The 22,530-nt window shown below is 41.6% G+C and overlaps 1 protein-coding gene across 1 annotated transcript; it reads right to left on the reverse strand.

Moving 5' to 3' along the window:
- Positions 1–11,700: 11,700 nt before the first annotated feature.
- On the reverse strand, positions 11,701–13,948 carry LOC124655801 (obtusifoliol 14-alpha demethylase-like). Its single transcript, XM_047194645.1, has 2 exons — positions 13,410–13,948; positions 11,701–12,815 (listed from the first exon to the last, which is right to left on the reverse strand). Exons 1-2 carry the CDS (start codon positions 13,890–13,892, stop codon positions 11,814–11,816), a joined length of 1,485 nt encoding a protein of 494 aa, XP_047050601.1. The 5' UTR covers positions 13,893–13,948; the 3' UTR covers positions 11,701–11,813.
- Positions 13,949–22,530: the final 8,582 nt, after the last annotated feature.

Here is a 22,530-nt window from a genome sequence, read left to right on the forward strand (position 1 = left end):
TATCATCTCCAAATATGAAATATATCAATGAATAACAGCAAATTATGATATAAAATAGTGATGCAAAATGGACGTATCAACTCCCCCAAGCTTAGACTTCGCTTGTCCCCAAGCGAAACTGAACTCGGTAAACAAGACCACATGTTTATGGAGTGAAGATTCGATTGATACGTCCCAAACGTATCTATAATTTCTTATGTTCCATGCTACTTTTATGATGATACTCACATGTTTTATACACATTATATGTCATTATTATGCATTTTCCGGCACTAACCTATTGACGAGATGCCGAAGAGCCAGTTGCTGTTTTCTGCTGTTTTTGGTTTCAGAAATCCTAGTAAGGAAATATTCTCGGAATTGGACGAAATCAACGCCCAGGGTCCTATTTTTGCACGAAGCTTCCAGAAGTCCGAGGGAGAGACGAAGTGGGGCCACGAGGCGCCGCCACAATAGGGCGGCGCGGCCAACAGGGGGCCCGCGCGGCCCTGTTGTGTGGGCCCCTTGTGACGCCTCCTGACCTGCCCTTCCGCCTACTTAAAGCCTTCGTTGCGAAACCCCCAGTACCGAGAGCCACGATACGAAAAACCTTCCAGAGACGCCGCCGCCGCCAATCCCATCTCGGGGGGTTCAGGAGATCGCCTCCGGCACCCTGCCGGAGAGGGGAATCATCTCCAGGAGGTCTCTTCATCGCCATGATCGCCTCCGGATCGATGTGTGAGTAGTTCACCCCTGGACTATGGGTCCATAGCAGTAGCTAGATGGTCGTCTTCTCCTCATTGTGCTATCATGTTAGATCTTGTGAGCTGCCTATCATGATCAAGATCATCTATTTGTAATCCTTCATGTTGTGTTTGCCGGGATCCGATGAATATTGAATACTATGTCAAGTTGATTATCAATCTATCATATATGTTATTTATGTTCTTGCATGCTCTCCGTTGCTAGTAGAGGCTCTGGCCAAGTTGATACTTGTGACTCCAAGAGGGAGTATTTATGCTCGATAGTGGGTTCATGCCTCCATTAAATCCGGGACGAAGTGATGGAAAGTTCTAAGGTTGTGGATGTGCTGTTGCCACTAGGGATAAAACATCGATGCTTTGTCTAAGGATATTTGTGTTGATTACATTACGCACCATACTTAATGCAATTGTCCGTTGTTTACAACTTAATACCGGAGGGGGTTCGGATGATAACCTCGAAGGTGGACTTTTTAGGCATAGATGCATGCTCGGATAGCGGTCTATGTACTTTGTCGTAATGCCCCGATTAAATCTCATAGTACTCATCATGATATATGTATGTGCATTGTTATGCCTTCTTTATTTGTAAATTGCCCAACCGTAATTTGTTCACCCAACATCTGCTATCTTATGGGAGAGACACAACTAGTGATCTCGTGGACCCCGGTCCTATTCTTTACATCTGAAATACAATCTACTGCAATTGTTCTTTACTGTTCTTCGCAAACAATCATCATCTTCCACACAATACGTTTAATCCTTTGTTTACAGCAAGCCGGTGAGATTGACAACCTCACTGTTACGTTGGGGCAAAGTTCTATGATTGTGTTGTGCAGGTTCCACGTTGGCGCCGGAATCCCTGGTGTTGCGCCGCACTACACTCCGCCACCAACAACCTTCAACGTGCTTCTTGACTCCTACTGGTTCGATAAACCTTGGTTTCTTACTGACGGAAACTTGTTGCTGTGCGCATCACACCTTCCTCTTGGGGTTCCCAACGGACGTGTCAACTACACGCATCATCAATAAATAAAATACGGACAAGAAGCATCATATTCATTCACACAAGACATTCTAATGAACAACTTCCTCATATAATTCAACTTGAAACAAGTAGAAGGAAATCACAATTAAAGGTGCATAGGAAATCATAATTGGTGATGGCAAACTTCGTTCTTGGTCAGAGAACAGTTAACAGATCATACTTATCTATTGAGCAGCGTTCTCATATTAAAGCTTATGATAAACTTGCATACTCAATCATAGTAATCTTCTCATAATCATTGATAACTTTCAAAGCTGTATTCATTCAGATAAAACTCGTACTAAGCAAGGAAGAGTAAAAGACATGATGAAATAGATCACAATATAGATGGTTTGATCACAACAACTCAAATGCTTGCTTGAGATGGAGGGAAATAGGTTTACTGACTCAACATAAAGTAAAAGACAGGCCCTTCGCAGAGGGAAGCAGGGATTAAATCATGTGCTAGAGCTTTTTAAGTTTTGAAATCATATAGAGAGCATAAAAGTAAAGTTTTGAGAGTTGTTTGTTGTTGTCAACGAATGGTAGTGGGTACTCTAACCCCCTTGCCAAACAGACTTCCAAAGAGCGGCTCCCATGAAGGATGTTATCTCTACCAGCAAGGTAGATCATCCCTCTTCTCTTTTGTTTACACATGTACTTTAGTTTAATTAAGGATGACACTCCCCCCAACCTTTGCTTACACAAGCCATGGCTAACCGAATCCTCGGGTGCCTTCCAACAATCTCATACCATGGAGGAGTGTCTATTGCAAAATTAAGTTGCTTACTGATGAATCAGGGCAAAACATGTGAAGAGAGTTATTAATGAAGGTTGATTAATTGGGGCTGGGAACCCCGTTGCCAGCTCTTTTTGCAAAACTATAGGATAAGTGGATGAAGCCACTAGTCCATTAGTGGAAGCTGCCTAACAAGACTGAAAGATAAAACACCACATACTTCCTCATGAGCTATAAAACATTGACACAAATAAGAAGTAATAGCTTTTGAATTATTTAAAGGTAGCACATGAAGTATTTACTTGGAATGGCAGGGAAATACCACATAGTAGGTAGTTATGGTGGACACCGATGGCATAGATTTTGTTTAAGGGTTTAGATGCACGAGAAGTATTCCCTCTCAGTACAGGTCTTTGGCTAGCAAGGTTAATTAGCAAGCATAAGAGTTGAGGGAAACAAACAAATATACATGTGATAGAAACAATCATGCATCTTACTTGTAAGCACAAACAATTTTAACTTCAGAATACTAAGCTAAGAACTAACAAGAAAGATAATAACATATCTACATGTATTTCCTCTTCTCTACTTAAAACTCAAAGTGTTGTTGCTATTGACCAATGCTAAGTTTGCCAAAACCAAATAGATTTACTCAATGCTCCCAAAGTGATACCGATACTATCAACAAGATTAATCATATAATAGAGATTGCAAACTAAAATAAGATGTGCAATATGTAAATGATAAGACTTCTCATTAATATTCCATAACGATAGCTCACACCAAGGGATACATAGATAACCAACTAAAGAGAGATACTTCCATACCGCAACACATCTTATATGATAACTTCCCTACTCATGATATGACACTACTTGATAGTAAAAAGTTAAAAGATAGTGATGATGTGATACCGCGGCACTCCCCCAAGCTTGGAACAAACCAAGGGGATGCCAATACCGATGATAAATTACTCCTTCGGTGGTGGTGATGGTGAATTCCGGATAAGCTTCTCAACGAGCTCCTTTAGCTCATCAATCCTGTACGTGAGGTTGCGGATCATCTCTGAATTGTGCTCGACGCGGTTAAGAAGCACGTCCGACGGCGAGTCCCAACTCTTAGAGTTGTTTCCCCACTCTTCAGCTTCAGGCTTCATCCTTCCTGCAGCGTTAGAATGATCTATATCCCGAGCTTGTCGGGCAGCACTGCTTTGGGAACCCTTTCAGTTTGACTATTATGAATTAGAATGTGGAAGGGGTGGTAGATGCCTGGAGGAGATGTCCTTAGAGCTAGGTAGTGACGTGGAACTCTTCCTCCGGTGCTAATCCGTGCGCTTTTCTTGGCGTTGAACGGGTTTGACACCACTCCGATGCTTGCGACGGTGGCACGCGGGCGTACTCGCGGAACTTCCTCAACTTCCTCTTCATCCTCCTTGACTTCTCCTTTCAACTCGGGGTCTTGAATATCTTCCTCCGAAGGCTCCTTGTCCTTGTTGTTGGAGACCATGGTGCTTCTATATCAAAGACGGATCCTGGCAGAAACAGCTCGAAACAAAACACGTCGAGAAAACAATATACGGACCTCCAGGGGTCCGGGGGATTATATAGCAAAAAATTTCACGACAGAAGGGAAGTACCATGTCGAACCAGAGTCGGAGAGGGGCGACGAGGCGGCCTCCTCACAGGGCGGCGCGGCCAGGCTGGGGCCCGCGCCGGCCTGTGGGGGCACGCCCTCGTGCGTCGCCTCCACTCCGTTTCGATCTCGTAATTTTTCATATTTTCCAAAAGTTGCAAAACATTGTTCGGAAAGTTAAACGCGGACTTTTTCTTACCAGAACTATTACCTATTCAAAGTTGAACTCTGCAGGACTGTCAACTTGGCCTTTGATGAAGGCTTCCGGAGTTACCACTTGAATAACATCAACATCTTCATTATAAGAATCACCAGAGATATAATGCTTGAGTCTTTGTCCATTCACCACTTGTGTGGCATTACCTTGCAGAGAGCTAATTTTAATTGCTCCCGATCGATACACCTCATCAATGACATATGGTCCTTCCCATTTTGAGAGCAATTTCCCTGCAAAAATCTGAGACGAGACCGATACAACAGGACTTTATCTCCAACATTAAATTCTCTTTTGATAATTCTTCTATCATGCCATTTCTTAACTTTCTCTTTAAAGAGTTTAGCATTTTCATATGCTTCACTTCTCCATTCATCTAGAGAACTCAATTGTAGCAATCTCTTCTTACCGGCAAGTTTAGGATCTTTATTTAGTTCTTTCACAGCCCAATAAGCTTTGTGCTCCAGTTCTAAAGGTAAATGACAAGCTTTCCCATAAACCATTTTATATGGTGACATGCCCATGGGATTTTTATAAGCAGTTCTATAAGCCCATAGTGCTTCCTTCAATTTAATAGCCCAGTTCTTTCTAGATTTATTAACAGTCTTTTGCAAGATAGATTTAATCTCTCTATTTGATAATTCTACTTGCCCACTAGTTTGAGGATGATAAGCGGAAGCAATTCTATGATTAATACCATATTTAGCAAGAGTTTTTCTAAAACCACCATGAATAAAATGAGAACCTCCATCAGTCATAATATATCTAGGAACTCCAAATCTAGGAAAAATAATATCTAAAAGCATTCTTAAAGAGGTCTCACCATCAGCACTTTTTGTAGGTATGGCTTCCACCCATTTAGTAACATAATCAACAGCGACAAGTATATGAGTGTTACCTTCCGAATAAGGGAAAGGACTCATGAAGTCAAATCCCCAACAATCGAATGGTTCAATAACCAGAGTATAATTCATAGTCATTTCATTGCGTCTGGAGATATTACCAACCCTTTGACATTCATCACAGGATAGAATAAACTTCCTTGCATCTTTGAAGAGAGTTGGCCAATAAAAACCTGATTGCAGAACTTTTTGCGCGGTCCTATCTCCGGCGTGATGTCCTCCATAGGCACTACCATGACATTTACTCAATATCTCTTGTTGTTCATATTCGGGAACACATCTTCGCAGAATACCATCCACCCCTTCTTTATATAGGTGTGGGTCATCCCAAAAATAATGCCTCAAGTCATAAAAGAATTTCCTCCTTTGCTGAGCTCAAAAGGTTGGAGGCAAGTACTTGGATACAATAAAGTTAGCATAATCAGCATACCAAGGACTATCTCGCGACCTCACCTTTATTACAGCCAATTGTTCATTTGGAAAATTATCATTAATAGGAACAGGATCATAAGAAATATTTTCCAATCTAGACAAATTATCAGCAACAGGATTATCGGCACCTTTCCTATCTATAATATGCAAATCAAATTCTTGCAAAAGAAGTACCCATCTAATAAGCCTTGGCTTAGCATCTTTCTTTGTCATAAGGTATCTAATTGCAGCATGATCAGTATGAATTGTAACTTTTGAATCAACAATATAAGATCTAAACTTGTCACAAGCAAAAACTACAGCTAATAATTCTTTTTCAGTTGTAGCATAATTTCTTTGAGCAGCATCAAGAGTTTTGCTAGCATAATGAATAACATTCAATTTCTTATCTACTCGCTGTCCAAGAATAGCGCCTACATCAAAATCACTAGCATCACACATAATTTCAAAAGGTAAATTCCAATCAGGAGGTTCAACTACAGGAGCAGTTGTTAAGGCTTTCTTTAGAGTTTCAAAAGCTTCGTTACAATCATCATCAAAAACAAAAGGTACATCTTTTTGAAGAAGATTAGTAAGAGGCTTTGAAATCTTGGAGAAATCTTTAATAAATCTCCTATAAAACCCAACATGACCAAGAACACTACGAATACCTTTAACATCCCTAGGATAGGGCATCTTCTCAATTGCTTCAACTTTAGCTCTATCAACTTCAATACCTCTCTCGGAAATTTTATGTCCCAATAGAATTCCTTCATTAACCATAAAGTGGCACTTCTCCCAATTAAGAACAAGGTTAGTTTCTTCACATCTCTGCAATACTTTATCAAGGTTTCACAAGCAATTATCAAAAGAATTCCCATAGACAGAAAAATCATCCATGAATACCTCTGCAATACTCTCACAAAAGCCATGAAAAATAGCAGACATGCATCTTTGAAAAGTAGCAGGAGCACTACATAAACCAAAAGGCCTACGCCTATAAGCATAAGTTCCATAGGGACAAGTGAAAGTGGTTTTCTCTTGATCTTTAGTTTTAACAACAATTTGTGAAAACCCAGAATAACCATCAAGAAAGCAAAAAAGAGTATTTTTAGACAACGTTTCTAACATTTGATCAATAAAGGGTAAAGGGTAATGATCTTTCTTAGTAACCTTATTAACTTTTCGATAATCAATGCACATTCTATACCCTACAACTACTCTTTGAGGGATGAGCTCATCATTATCATTAGGCACAACAGTCATTCCTCCTTTCTTAGGAACACAATGCACAGGACTAACCCATCTACTATCAGCAATAGGATATATAATACCAGCTTCAAGAAGTTTTAATACCTCATTCCTTACCACATCCTTCATCTTCGGAATCATACGACGTTGATGTTCAACAACAGGCTTTGCATCATCTTCCATATTGATAGCATGTTGGCAAATAGAGGGAGAAATCCCCTTCAAGTCATCAAGAGTATAGCAAATAGCTCCTCGGTGTTTCTTCAATATTTCCAATAACCTTTCTTCCTCAATATCTGAAAGCTTAGAACTAATAATAACATGATATATTTTCTTATCAGCAATATGAGCATACTTAAGATTATCAGGCAATGGTTTTAAATCAAAAACAGGATCTTCCTTTGGTGGTGGTGTTGTACCTAGATTTTCAACTGGCAAGTCATGTTTAAGAATAGGTTGACGATGGAAAATTTCATCAAGCTCATTTCTTTCTTCCCTGAAGACTTCACTCTCACTATCCTCTAAATGTTGCTGCAAGAGATTATTAGGAGCAAGAGCAATAGACGCACACTGTTCAACTCTAAAATCATTATTAGGCAAATCAGCTTTATAAGGAGTTTTGGCAAATTTAGAGAAATTAAACTCATAAGATTCACCAGCAAATTTAGTCATAATTTTTTCCTTCTTGCAATGTATAATAGCTCCACAAGTATTTAGGAAAGGTCTACCAAAAATAATAGGACAATACTTACTAGCAGCAGAACCAAGTACCAAAAAGTCAGCAGGATATTTAATCTTACCACATAGAACATCCACATCTCGAACAATACCAATAGGAGAGATAGTTTCTCTATTAGCTAGCCGAATAACCACATCAATATCTTCAAGTTCACAAGAACCAATTTCATGCATGATCTCCGTATAAAGCTCATAAGGAATGGAGCTAATACTTGCACCAATGTCGCATAAACCATAATAACAATGATCACCAATTCTAACGAGAGAGCATAGGAACACTGGCTTTCCTAGACTTATTAGGATGCGAAACAATATTAGAAGCATCTTCACAGAAAATAATATGACCATCTTCTACATTTTCAGTCACCAGATCTTTAACTATTGCAACAGCAGGTTCAATCTTAATTTGTTCTTCAGGTTCTATAGGTTTCTTTGCACTTTTATTAACCGCACTAGATATAACAGAGTACTCCTTCATTTTAGCAGGGAAAGGAGTTTTTTCAATATAAGCTTCAGGAAAAATATGATCAACAGTTTCAATTATAGCACATTTATTTATAGATGAATCAACTTTATCTTTATACGGTTCATGATACTTATCAAAATTCTTCCTAGGCAATTCAAAGTGAGATGCAAAAGCTTTATAAAAATTTGCAACGACTTGAGAATCAAGACCATAAGTAGCACTCATATTACGAAATTTATCAGTATCCATAAAAACTTCAATGCATTTATAATCATAGTTTATACCTGACTCTCTATCTTTGTCGTTCTCCCATCCTTCGGTATTCTCCTGGATCCGATCAAGAAGGTCCCTTTTAAACTCTTCTTTATTGCGTGTAAATGATCCAGAACAAGAAGTATCCAGCAAAGTCTTATCTTGAAAAGACAATCTTGCATAGAAATTATCAATAATAATATTACCAGGAAGCTCATGAATGGGGCATTTGAGCATTAAAGACTTCAATCTCCCCCATGCTTGGGCAATACTCTCTCCATCATGAGGCCAAAAATTATATATGCGGTTCCGATCTTTGTGAATTTCACTTGGAGGATAGAATTTGGAATAAAATAAAGGCACAATGTCCTCCCAATCAAGAGAATCCCTATTCTTCAGCAATTTATACCAGTGCGCTGCTTTACCAGACAGCGATATAGAGAATAGTTTCTTCCTAACTTCATCCATAGCAATACCTGCACATTTGAATAACCCGCATAATTCATGTAAAAACAGTAAATGATCACCAGGATGGATAGTTCTATCCCCTTCATAGCGGTTAACCACAATACGTTCAATAATTTTCATAGGTATTTTGTATGGAACCTCTTTCTCACCTGGCGCCTCATCCACTACCTTTGCAGTAGTAGTAGATTTTCCAAAGAGGAATTCAAGAGAAGACCTCTCCATAATGAATTATAGCAACGAGCGTGAAATAAAAACAGCACGTACAAGAAAAAGTTTCCCTTACCAATTCCACTTACCAATAGCGCTTCACTCCCCGGCAACGGCGCCAAAAAATAGTATTGATGACCCACAAGTATAGGGGGTGTATCGTAGTACTTTTGATAAATAAGAGTGTCGAACCCAACGAGGAGCAGAAGGTGTTGACAAGAAGTTTTGATGAAGGATTACTGTAACTGCTCACAGACAAGTATTCAGGGGGTTTTAATATAGCAGATGAATAAAGTACAAGTAAATAAAGTGCGAGAGAAATAATTGCAGCGAGTGGCCCAATCCTTTTTATCACAAAGGACAAGCCGGTTTGTTTACTTATAATGACCAAACGTTCTTGAGGACACACGGGAATTTAGTCTAGTGCTTTCGCTTCATATAGCTGATTAATCTTCATTGTTTTGATAAGTGTTGTGTGGGTGAACCTATGCTAATGTACGCCCTTCCTAGGACTAATACATACTTGTGATTATACCCCTTGCAAGCATCCGCAACTACAAGAAAGTAATTAAGATAAATCTAACCACAGCCTTAAACTCTGAGATCCTGCTATCCCTCTTGCATCGATATACTAACGGGGGTTCAGGTTTCTGTCACTCCGGCAACCCCGCAATTAGCAACCGAATACAAGATGCACTCCCCTAGGCCCATAAATGGTGAAGTATCATGTAGTCGACGTTCACATGACACCACTAGAAGAATAACACAACAACTTAAATATCATAACATTGAATACTAACCAACATAATTCACTACTAACATTTAGACTTCACCCATGTCCTCAAGAACTAAACGAACTACTCACGAGACATCATATGGAACATGATCAGAGGTGATATGACGATGAATAACAATCTGAACATAAACCTTGGTTCAATAGTTTCACTCAATAGCATCAATAACAAGTAGAAATCAACACCGAGAGAGTTTCCCCTATCAAACGATCAAGATCAAACCCAAATTGTTACAGCGGTGACGAGGTGCAGCGGTGGAGATGGCGGTGATGATGATGATGATGATGATGATGATGATGATGATGATGGAGATGATGTCCAGCTCGATGACGGTGACGATGGCGTCGATTTCCCTCTCCGGGAGGGAATTTCCCCGGCGGATTTCAGCCTGCCGGAGAGCTCTTTTCTCGCTGGTGTTCTCCGCCCCGCAGAGGCGGCTATGACTCTTCGCGACTATCCTCTGGAGCTTAGGTTTTCGGGACGAAGATGTACGCGAAGAAAAGGAGGCCAGAGGGGACTGTGGGCCCCCTCCTCACAAGGCGGCGCGGCCAGGCCTTAGGCCGCGCCGGCCTATGAGGTGGGCCCACCTCGGCTCCCCTCGGCTCCCCCTTCTGGCTCCCTTCGTCTTCTGGAAAAATAGGATTTTTCATATAATTTCCGTCAACTGTTGATCTTCCGAAATATTGCATTCCGACGGTTCTTTTTCCAGCAGAATCTGACTCCGGTGCGCGATCCTCCAATAGTCATGAAACATGCAAAATAGATGAAATAACATAAGTATCATCTCCAAATATGAAATATATCAATGAATAACAGCAAATTATGATATAAAATAGTGATGCAAATTGGACGTATCAAGGGTCACAATGGTCTTCAGTTTGCTCTTCGGCAGTGTCGGGCCCTCTCCCCTAATTGCCATGCAAAGACTTTCTTTTGAGGGGAAAATGAGCGCGAAGTCGGTGTCGTTGAGTTCCTTCACTTGCCAATCCCAATCTTCTTCAACGAGGTCCTTGAATTCTTCTTCAACCTCCACTGCTGAGAGGCCTCCTTCTTGAATCAGGACCAAAGCTGCGTTACTGGCATGAGGCTGTAACTCCTCCTCTTGAACCTCACAACAGAAGAATCCCGGTTGACCGCCGCCAAATCCTGCCCAGAAAGGGTCTGGCAACTGATTGAACAAAGCACACATGGCCGACATGTGTCCGACCTTATTGTAGTTGACACATAAGGGTTCAACGGCGATTCGGCTTGGACGTGGCCCTGCTTACCACAATTGTAGCAGGTGATGTGGCTGGTGTCCGCGACAGCTGGGCCCGCTCCACCTGTCGCGACCGTGCTGGAGGCGCCCTGGCCAGAAGAGCCAGCTCCCTTAGCTGGTGCCCTAGCTTGGCGAGGCTGCCGGTTCGCCGCTCGTCTACTCGGGTCGTGCCCACGCGAGGCCAGTGGAAGAGGGGGAGGAGGGGGAATCTTCGCATCGTGCCTCGGACGGCCTCCCTCATGACGCCAGGAAGATTGACCCGTCCGGTCCCGATCACGATCGTTGGAGAAGTCTCGCTGCCGCTGCTGCCTCCTCTGCTCTTCTTGCTCGCGGTCGAGCTTCTGCCGGAGATCGTGGTCGCGGCTGCGGGGGTAATCTCGGTCAACGTCTTCATACGGCCTCTTTCCACGGGTGAAACGGTCCCGATCCATGGGGATCAACCGGCCTTGGTCGCCGGCACCGGCGGAGTTGTCGGAGGAGGGTGGGGGCAGGAGGATCTTGGCTCGGAAGCGATTCCTACGGATGTCACGGGGTGGAGCAACAAAACCTAGCTTTTTTCAACTTTTTTCCTCATCGAATGATGCATATTGCATTCATTATATTATTATTAAATTCCTCAAGAATTATTATTCATTACATAAACTTAAATTTACTGGACAGAGCCAGCTCTTACATAAATATTACATGCATATAGGTTGCACACAAGCAAATAATTTAAACTGACTTGGCAGAGCCGATTCTCTTGTATCTTACAAACAGATTTCCTTTTGGCTTTCCCACGAAATTGCTCCAGTCTGTCTCGGGGAAAGGAGAGATCAATTCGAGTTCAAAGTTCCTTAGCAAATGGCTCCATATCAGTTTCATCTGCAGATAAGCGTTTCCCTCGCCGATGCAAACGTGGCGACCGGCGCCAAATGACATGAAAGAGAGCTTGCCACCTGCTATGTCCTCTTTCCTTTCCGGGCCAAACCGGTACGGGTCATATACGTGAGGATCCTTATAGATATAAGGAATATAGTTGTTGACATGAATAAGAGTTGATACCGGGTGGTCTTTTGGGATTTCGTACTGTTTGCCCTCTTTTGTTTGCACCGTGAAGGGCAGATGCGCCTTACGAACTAGCGCTAGTGACGGAGGGTGCATCCTTATCGTCTCCTTCATGCAATTATGAAGCATCTCCATCTCCATGACGGCATTGAAGTCTATACCATCCTTGTATTTCTTGGCGATTTGTTCCTGCTCCTCAATGACGGCTTTCAAGTAGGTTGGGTGAGTGAGCAGACAAGCTGCACTATAAATAGTAGCGACAGAGCTGTTATGTTTTCCAGCAAATAGCAAGCTTATGGTCATTCCCACTACCTCTTCTACTGTTGTAGAGCTGCCATCTTTATACCTGGAGTCGATGAATCTCTGGAGTGTGTCGTCCCGGACTTTGCCAGACCTCTTGCGGGTCTCCACCACATCAGATAGTATTTCAGTTAGCCTGATGCGCGCTCTATCGCGGCTCCGGTTTAGTGGAGTCGGGAGATATGGGAACAAGATACTAGCCAACTTCATGCCCTTTGCGAGTTCACGGAACAGCGCATCGATCTCATCAAACATGTTTTCCCGGACCTCTTCTCCAAGGAAGCATCGGCAAGCCATCAACATGACTAGCCGGTCGAACTCAAACTTCAAATCGACTATGCCTTCCTTTCCCCATTTGGCAAAGTAACTCTGCGTACATAGAAACAAGCAAGTCATTCATTGGAATGAGGGGAGTAGGAATTAATTAAGCTGATAGTACTTTATTATTTTGTATTTTTCATGTTAATAATTTTTGATAAAAACTTGGTCAAACTTGATATAGTTTAACTTTCTGAAACAAATAGGCCTTAACCTTTTGGATGGAGGTAGTGAATCGATAGATAACTAGATTGAAGGTTATTTCTCGAGCTGCGCATACGAGAGACTATGGTTATTGGTACAGCTATGGGCTTTTCTACTCCTGGCAGATCAACGGGAGACTACGGTTATTGGGTGCAACCGATTGCTGACGGTCGTACAAAACTGCTTTTTCCAGGAATGGCGGCATACTATATATCAGAATTACAAATGGCTAGCTCATTGTCGTTTTTATTTTTTCTTTGGTTAATACTTGTCTCAACCTTAGCTCATCCATGATTGTATTTAAATTGAATACCTTAAATTATGTAATAAATGAAATGGCTATGTGCATCACTTGATGAAGAGACTGGGGGTTTCATTTTGGAAAAAAAAAATAGATTGATAGATATTTCAGGAGAGTATATATGTTTGCTAGCTACGCACCTCCACTTCTTGTAGCATCGGAGCAAAATCGCCGGCCAATCTCGAAGGCTTGAGTGCATCAAAGTGGAAGCGCTTCTGCTCATTCCGAGTAGCGATGTCCCTGCCTAAGCCGATCGCCGGGCCAAATATGGGCACGGTGAACTCATAGAGATCCCCGTGGCTAATCTCCGAATCCAAACCATGATAGAAATGGGGCGTGACTTCTGGCTCGGCCAAGAATATCATCTTGAACCCAAAGAGGCTGACCCTGAACACACTGCCATACTTGACGTATAGACTAGTGAACACCGCCGGCAGGCCGCCTTTCTTCAGGAGGGTGGGTATTAGCTGGAGAAGATCGGTGCCACTGACTAGAGGTGGAGTAAGCTGAGTTCCTGCTGGATGCCTCGCCCTTGAGTTCTTGCTCTTGGTGGATAACACAGTGATGATGATGGAAACAAGAGCCACAGCGCCGCACCAGCACCAGGTACCTGGAAACTCCATGGTACTACTATAGGAGTGAGTTGTTTTTTTTTAACAAGCTGAGTGAGTTGTTTTGGAGGGGAGGAAGCACGATGCAGCTCTCCTGGAAGGTCGCTTGCTATTTATAGATAGATAGACGAGTAGTGCAATAGCTAACAGATCTCTCTCACGGAGATACTCTCTGGCCCTAAGTACATGTATTCCTTCCTAGTTTTGTGTACCAGTTAATTAAAGCAAAAAATGTACTCTCTGGCTCTAAATACTTTCGCATATTTTGCCAAAATGTAGGCTAAGTATTTAGAGCTGAAGGAATTCTTTGTTTAAAAAAAGTAAATACTGTACATTATAGTACTTCAGATGGTTCATTTAAATTAGAAAATCATCATCTTCATGTGCTGCTAGCCTGCTACCCATTGTCCAATGCGGAGGCTTAAAGGTCATCTAAAATTAGAAAATGCCATGGCTAAAAAGGAGGTGCCATCTCCATCCCCTCTTTTCCTTCTTGTCCCATCATCGCCTTATCCCATTTTTTTTTGATAACTTTTTTTGAAATGGGGGGCATACCCAATCTCTGCATCAAAGTAATGCATATGACTTCTTTATACTAGAATAATAGGTGCTTTATTACCTAATAAAACAGTATGTTCGGTCTGTGTATAGGTAGGATGCACAGAATTGTACCAATTCACGAGTTAAAATCATTAAAACCGTAGTTCTCAACTAGTATTCAAAAAATTAAAAAAGAAAAGTAAGGGGAAAGAAGGTCGATTAAGAAATCACGATGCCATATGTGTTGAAAAAGTATCTCTCATCATATATTTCAACTGTGTAGACATTTTCGTAAAGAATTCACCATGCTCCACATGTTGTAGAGGTAAGAACATAGACTTCTAGGAGAATCAACCTATGGTTGAGTGGTTAGGGGCAGTGGCACCCTAGCACATCAGAATTCAAATCCCATGTTTGACACGTTGATGTCTCATAAAAATGTGGAATATTCTTCAGTGGGAGACGGCGTTTCCGTCGACAGTAAGGCGTCTGTGGTAACTTCGTTAATCTCAAAAACCTGGCGGATAAAGTTTCTTTGACTCGATCTCTCGGAGATGCTCATTGGGTAGGGTATATGTGTGGGTGTGTGAGTCTACGTTTTTTCTGTGTTTCGCTAAAATAAACATAAACTTCTAGAGGATAGAAACTAAGACATCGGAAATTTGAAGCTGAGGCATCGGAGCATAGTGGCGGAACCTGCTCCTCCTCTTTCCTAAGCAGTTTTCCCCATTAGAGAGTATGTATACACCCGCTAATAGCCATGTGCGATTATTGGCTGAGCTGTGCGTGGGATTGTAAGGTGACAAGGAAAATGAATGCGTCTGATCGTCCTTTTTTTTTGAAAGCTATTCGTCTGATCGTCCTGATTGAACGGAAAATGAGAGCGACGCGTTTATCGTTTTGCTTCGAGTGCACTGCCGCTCCGCTTTGGGTGTGTGTGCCCGATCCGACGGCTCCCACCTCCCAATCTCTCAAAGAAAGCACGCTATCCGTGTGCATCCTACTCATTGGCTGAGATGTGCGTAGGATGCGCATGATATCATATTTGTTTGCGTACATGCTGCTCTCAACGGTCTACTATAGCTATCCTGACGTCAATTTGGTAACTGCTCACGGCGAGGAGATGAGCTGACGTTAATTCGGTATGGGATAAAGAGTGCAAACTGAAAGTTTCTGGAAAAGTTTCAATATTTGTATGGCACGGATTGGTTCCAGGATGAGCAATCATTGCCATGTGTGTCCGGAAGATACCAAAGAGAAAGTTTGCAAGTCGTTTGGGCTGGGGACGGGTACATCGAACAACCTTTGAATTCTGATCGATCGAGGCTCACGTACGTGTACTTGAGGAGCTGCTGTGTACACTGGATATGGAACAACAACTGTTTTAGGGTTTGCTAAATTTGCAAGAAACTTGGCAGATGCCTGCCTGGTGGCAGCCAAGAGAATTCGTCAAAGTTGACAAGGTAGCAGATCATGTATGCAGTTCTGCACGTACTGCATTTTCGATTAGTTCCTTGACGGCTAATTATCAATCAGCGCCATCGAATAAATCAGTAGTTAAAGATATCGCGCGGAAGAAACCTAGCCGGGGTGCCTGAAACAAAAGAAAGGATGGTACTCACAAATGACTGATGCCCTCTATATCGTGTAGGAATTGCAGCTACGTACCGCGGAGGCTATGCCATCGCTTGAAGGTTTGAAATTTGTGGAAAAATTAGGAGTCACGAAGGTAACTGTTGAAACTGATTAGCGGGAGTTGGCCTAAGCATGTAATGCAATAATCGAAATCTGGAGCCCATACCCGGCGACGAATGTTTCATGCTGGCTCATTCTTTTGACTCCATAGATCGAGTTTGTGTTGTTAAGCTTCATGCACTAGCCACTTGAAGAAAGGGCTAGGCAATCTACTTGTACACTTCACAACACCCCCACTCACGTGTGACGGGAGAAGAGAAAGTCAACATGCGAAAGAAGAAGAGCACACCGAAACAGGGCATCAGCGGTGGCTAAAGAGGGGGCAACAATAATTTTTAGGCTTAATTGCGAAAACCATGAACAACAACAATTTTTAGGCTTAATTGCGAAAACCATGTGAAAGCCAGGATTTGAACTCGAGACGTGGGGCTCTGATACCATGTTAAGCTTCATGCACTAGCCCCTTGAACCAAAAGTCCGAACTGATGGAAAGGGCTAGGAAATCCACATATACACTTCACAACACCCCCAATCGCGTGTGACGGGAGAAGAGAAAGTCAACACGTGAAAGAAGAAGAGCACACCGAAACAAGGCATCAGCGGTGGCTAAAGAGGGGGGCAACTGTTAAGCTTCATGCACTAGCCACTTGAACCAAAAGTCCGAACTGATGGAAAGGGCTAGGAAATCCACATATACATTTCACAACACCCCCACTCGCGTGTGACGGGAGAAGAGAAAGTCAACACGTGAAAGAAGAAGAGCACACCGAAACAGGGCATCGGCGGTGGCTAAAGAGGGGGACAACAGCAATTTTTAGGTTTAATTGCGAAAACCATGTGAAAGCCAGGATTTGAACTCGAGACCTGGGGCTCTGATACCATGTTAAGCTTCATGCACTAGCCACTTGAACCAAAAGTCCGAACTGATGCAAAGGGCTAGGCAATCTACTTGTACACTTCACAACATGTGCAATATTGCCTGAAAGCGGCAAATACTGTGGGGCACCGTCTAGCAAAATTTTCTTATGAAACAAATTCAGTAGTGAGCTGGAATAGAAAACTTCATCGGTTTATACTTCCAGTTGTAATAGATGTTGTAACCTTTTTGGCTTTGAAATAAATAAAAATGCGTCAAGAGGGTTTTTTCTAAATGCTACCTTGGCATGTTTTACAGCGAACACCCTTGAGCAGCCATTCCTATAAGTTTATACATTTGATTACGTTATCATGTGCACGAAGCTTGACAGCAAACACCCTTAACCAGGGCCAGTATGAATTGTGCCAAACTTTCCCAAGAGCGAACACATGCCCACCCCCTCCCCCGCTCATCTTGACGCTCACCAATATCTTTTTCGCTTACTGGCTTTCACCATTGTGCCCAACGTTCCCAAGAGCAAACCCTTGGCCGTCACAGCGTACACCATTTTCGTTGACCGCCTTTCACCATTGTTCCAACCTTTTCCAAGAGCGGACCCATGGCCCTCTCCTAGCGCTCGCCAGAACTCCTGCCATCACTTCTCTAACTGGCTATTGCTTGTGCGCATGTTTTCTTCTTTCGAAATAGGAGCATCGCTCCAACTTATGCATCAATCGATGCACATAAGCATTTATTGCCATATTCAGAAGTTTACCACAAGGTGTTCATAAAAAAACAACCAGCGGAAAAGCAAAAGCACAGTGAGCTTAAGTGTGTTGAATTCTTAGCACTAAGGTTTTCGAAAAAAGGTTTTAAGACATTTTACCTTAAGCTTTAGATCATGAAAACTATGTATGTCATCTTTCAAGGATCATGAGAGCTTTATGGAGTTCCTTTCCCGTCGCGATTATAGTTCTTTCCCAGAACTAGGAGTATCATCACATATTCTATACACTCTCGAGAGATGCGCTACTTTTTTCACAAACGTATTTAGTCATGTTGCACAACCGAGTGGCCTACCCGTTCAGACTTCCTTGGTTTGAGGCCTAGTATAAATACTAACCAATCACTAGCCTCTCTGTGACGCCTTAGTAAATCCAGCATAATGAGTTTTGGTCACAAGATTTACGCCTCGTTACCCTCCCTTCTACGATACAGTTGTTGTCATTCCACAGCACAAAAGCGGACATTTCGGGCTCCTACCCGCTAAATTCCTCCATTGAACAAGCCCAACTAAGTATTTGGAGTATATATGGAAGGAAGAAGGTCTAGCTGAGTTATCTGTCTCACACTAGGATATATTGACAATCCTGTGTATATGGCGCTTAGAATGACTGACGACATTTATTATTCAATCCTAATGGTGTTGTTAGTACAGTTGAACCTCCACAATAGAGTTTCACTCTCAAACATGGTGCCACTACCCACCCAATAGATTACTCGAGGCTTTTCCTGGTAACCCTCATTTTATATTTAGAAAATACTGTTTCTTTTTGAATGCAGGTGATAGTGTACTTATTTTTGAAAATAGTTTCATCAAAAAGTTAAATAATACAAAGAGATGCAAGTGCTGAACTTGCATCCTGAGTGCAAGCAGATTATGCAATCAGCGTGATTCTAATCATCGTAGGATCTAGATGGAAGAGTAGCAATGGTCCATTATGGACTAACATTAATTTGAAAGATTGTCAATATGTTGAAATGCATAATATATGACACGCAAGCCCTCTACCCTTGAAACTAACCCCCATTTGGGATTTCTTACGGATTTGGTTTAGGTTAGAGTTTACTTCACGCATAAAGTAAGGACCAAGGAATCAAGATTTTCACTCAAGGCATAAAACACGATCATCGAGGCATGGCATAATTAACTTTAATTAGTAACAACCATCGCCCAGAAACAATACTCTTTTAAGTTGCTTGAAGAAAACACGTCTAAGTGAATTTCTTTATATGGCAAAAATAATAATAACTTTTGAAGAACATTGTTCTTAAATTAACTTTCATTTTAATGCTAAGAAATTAGGGTTTCACAATTTTACGTGCAATACCACTTTTATAATAACTCTAGGGTTAGGTGGAAGCTAACTTCTATTTCCCTTCAATAACCATTTTGATAATCCCTAATGGCCATGGATTAAGGTGATTACTTCTTAAGGTCCTGGATTTGTCTTAATTAATTGTCATCAAAGCTTTGAGTTGAAGTTTAATAATTCACTCTTAGGTCTTGTTTGGTACTAATGTTTTAGTGGGCATTAGTGGGAATAATACTCTAGAGTATTGGGTGAATCACTGTTGTCACCCAATCCCCACAAAACCCCATCCCCAATCCACTAGGTAGGGGTAGAGTATTGGGGATTGAAAAAATTACACTAAAATTTGGGAAAAAATGGGGATAAGTGAGGATTAAACTCGCTAATACTCTAGCACCAAACATGTATTGGGGATAAGTGGGGATTTGAAGTTTGGAGCAGATTATCCCCGCTAATCCCCACTAAAACTCTAGTACCAAACAAGCCCTTAGGGGTTAACGATATTTTTTAACTTTCCTTTGATTAATATTTAAGTTAAAGTGTAAATCTAGGTGATTCTTACTTTTGGTGTCTAAGAATGGAACTAAATGACTTTTCAATTCTAGTCAAATTCCATTTAGCTTCTACTTAGTTCATTACTTTCCCTATTTTACATATTTCACTTATGCAAGAAAAGAATCTAATGTGTTAGGAATTTTCTTTCACTTTTAAGCTATTAGGGTGTGGTCTTACTCTATTTACTAAAAATGATACTTTTGCGTTATTTACTTTTTGGTTTAATTTTATTACCAGTTAGTTTATTATTTTATTATTAAGTAAAATTTTGTTTTAGCGTCATTTCTACTTGGAATCTTATCATTACCACATGAAGCTAAATCTTATTTCAATTATTTTATTAAGTTAAACAATTAGCAATCATCTTTCAGAGAATTCATCACTCAATTATTTTATTAATTTATTTTTAGTATTTACTTTATTTGAAATTATTATATCTTACATAACTCAAAGGATAGGAATTTTTGTTTCAATCCCTTCCTCAAGAAAAAATCACAATTGAGCCATACTTGGAATTTTAACTTCTCATTTTAATTTTCTTAAATTATGAGAAACAAGAAACATATTAATAGGTTTTAATGAATTCTAGGTTTTTTCCAATTCAATGGATTCAAAGTTTGATATATATGGATAGGGTTTATTTTTTGCAAGAACTTTGGTATATTATATGTATTTTTATTATTTTTATGAGTTAGTTACCAATTTTCCAGGTTTGGATGAATTTTTTGAATTTTGATTTTTATTCGGTTTTAACTTTTTGTAAAGTGCCTAATCTAGCTAAAGACACATACAAGTGGGTTCCAGGGCTGGCCAAGGCCATGTTGGCAAAACTTTCAACACTATCTTTCCTCACTGTGTCTCTTTCTAGCCACTATCAATCGCGATGGCGCGGCCGATTTAAGGCACGCCAGGAAGAACGACGAGGACGAGACGACGCACAACCCACCACTAAGTCAAACAAGCTATCACACGCGTCTAGAGGTGGCCAGAAACATCGTCGGCGAGTGCGGCGGTGCTCCACCGGTTGATGATCAAGTCGACGGCACAAGCCATGCCAAGAGGAACTAGTGGGCCCTGGAGATGCGCACGAACCTAACGAAGATATTACCCTACTCCACAAAACCTAACATGGCCGGAGACAATGAGGTCATGCTTGAATGCAGTGAGTTCCTACCAGCGAGAATCAAATCGATGATTGATAACCCTAAAGTATAGGGGATCGCAACAGTCTTCGAGGGAAGTAAAACCCAAATTTATTGATTCGACACAAGGGGAGACAAAGAATACTTATAAGCCTTAACAACTGAGTTGTCAATTCAGCTGCACCTGGAAAAGCACTAGTAACAGGGGTGATGTGAAAGCAGCAGTAATATGAGAGCAATAGTAACAGTAACACAGCAGCAGTAGCAGTAACACAGAGGCAATGGCACCAGGAAATAGTTGATACTACTTCTAATGTCATATAGGACCGAGTGAGTATTTGATGATGAAAGATGGACCGGGGTTCCTAGCTATCTACACTAGTGTTAACTCTCCAATAACAAGTGTTGGGTGAACAAATTACAGTTGGGCAATTGACAGGATTGAAATACCATTAAGATAGAACATCAAGTTTATTAATCATGTAGGCATGTTTTCCATATATAGTCATACATGCTCGCAATGAGAAACTTGCATAACATCTTTTGTCCTACCAGCTGGTGGCAGCCGGGCCTCTAGGAAATCTACTGGTAATTAAGGTACTCATTTTAATAGAGCACCGGAGCAAAGCATTAACACTTGGTGAAAACATGTGATCCTCATATCTAAGCCATCCCCTCCCGTTATCCCGATTCTTCGTCACTGCGGGGCCTCGGGTTCCGGACATAGACATGTGCAAACAACTTATAGATACAATCTAAGCAATAATTATAGAGCTTAAATCTAAGATCATGCCACTCGTGCACTAGTGACAAGCATTAAACACAACAAGATTGCAGCAACAATAACTTCACAAACTTATAGATAGGCCGATCATAATGTAACAATTCATCGGATCCCAACAAACACAACACCGATTACATCAGATGGATCGCAATCATGTAAGGCAGCTCATGAGATCATTGTATTGAAGTACATGGGAGAGAAAGTACCAACTAGCTACTGCTAGAACCCGTAGTCCATGGGGGAACTACTCACGGAGCATGATGGAGGCGGTGGCGTCGATGGAGAAGACTCCCGGGGGCACTTCCCCGTCCCGGCGGCGTGCCGGAACAGAGATTATGTCCCCCGAAACGGAGTTTCGCGATGGCGGCGGCGCCCCTGGAGTCTTTCTGGATATGATTGATTGATGTAGGGTTTTCGCGTCGCGAGGAATATATAGGCGAAAGGGCGGCGTCGGAGGGGTCCCGAGGGGCCCACCCCATGGCTGGGCGCCCCCCCCCCCTACTGGCCGCGCCGCCAGGTGGTGTGGGGCCCCCTTGGCCCCTCTCCGTCTCTCCTTCGGTGTTCTGGGTCCGTCTCGGTAAAATAAGAGGTTTGGCTTTTGTTTCGTCGAATTCCGAGAGTATTGCCCGAACAGCTTTTCTGGAACCAAAAACAGCAGAAAACGAGAGCCGACACCTCGGCATCTTGTTAATAGGTTAGTCCCGGAAAATGCATAAAAACATTATAAAGTGTGAGCAAAACATGTAGGTATTGTCATAAAACTAGCATGGAACATCAGAAATTATAGATACGTTGGAGACGTATCAAGCATCCCCAAGCTTAGTTCCTACTCGCCCTCGAGTAGGTAAACGATAAAAAGAATAATTTCTGAAGTGACATGCTACTAACATAATCTTGATCATACTATTGTAAAGCATATGAGATGAATGAAGTGACTCAAGGCAATGATCTATAGTTTTCTAACAAATAGATAACATATAGCAAA

Source organism: Lolium rigidum, chromosome 1 (genome assembly GCF_022539505.1).
Source record: "Lolium rigidum isolate FL_2022 chromosome 1, APGP_CSIRO_Lrig_0.1, whole genome shotgun sequence".
In the NCBI taxonomy this organism is placed as follows: domain Eukaryota; kingdom Viridiplantae; phylum Streptophyta; class Magnoliopsida; order Poales; family Poaceae; genus Lolium; species Lolium rigidum.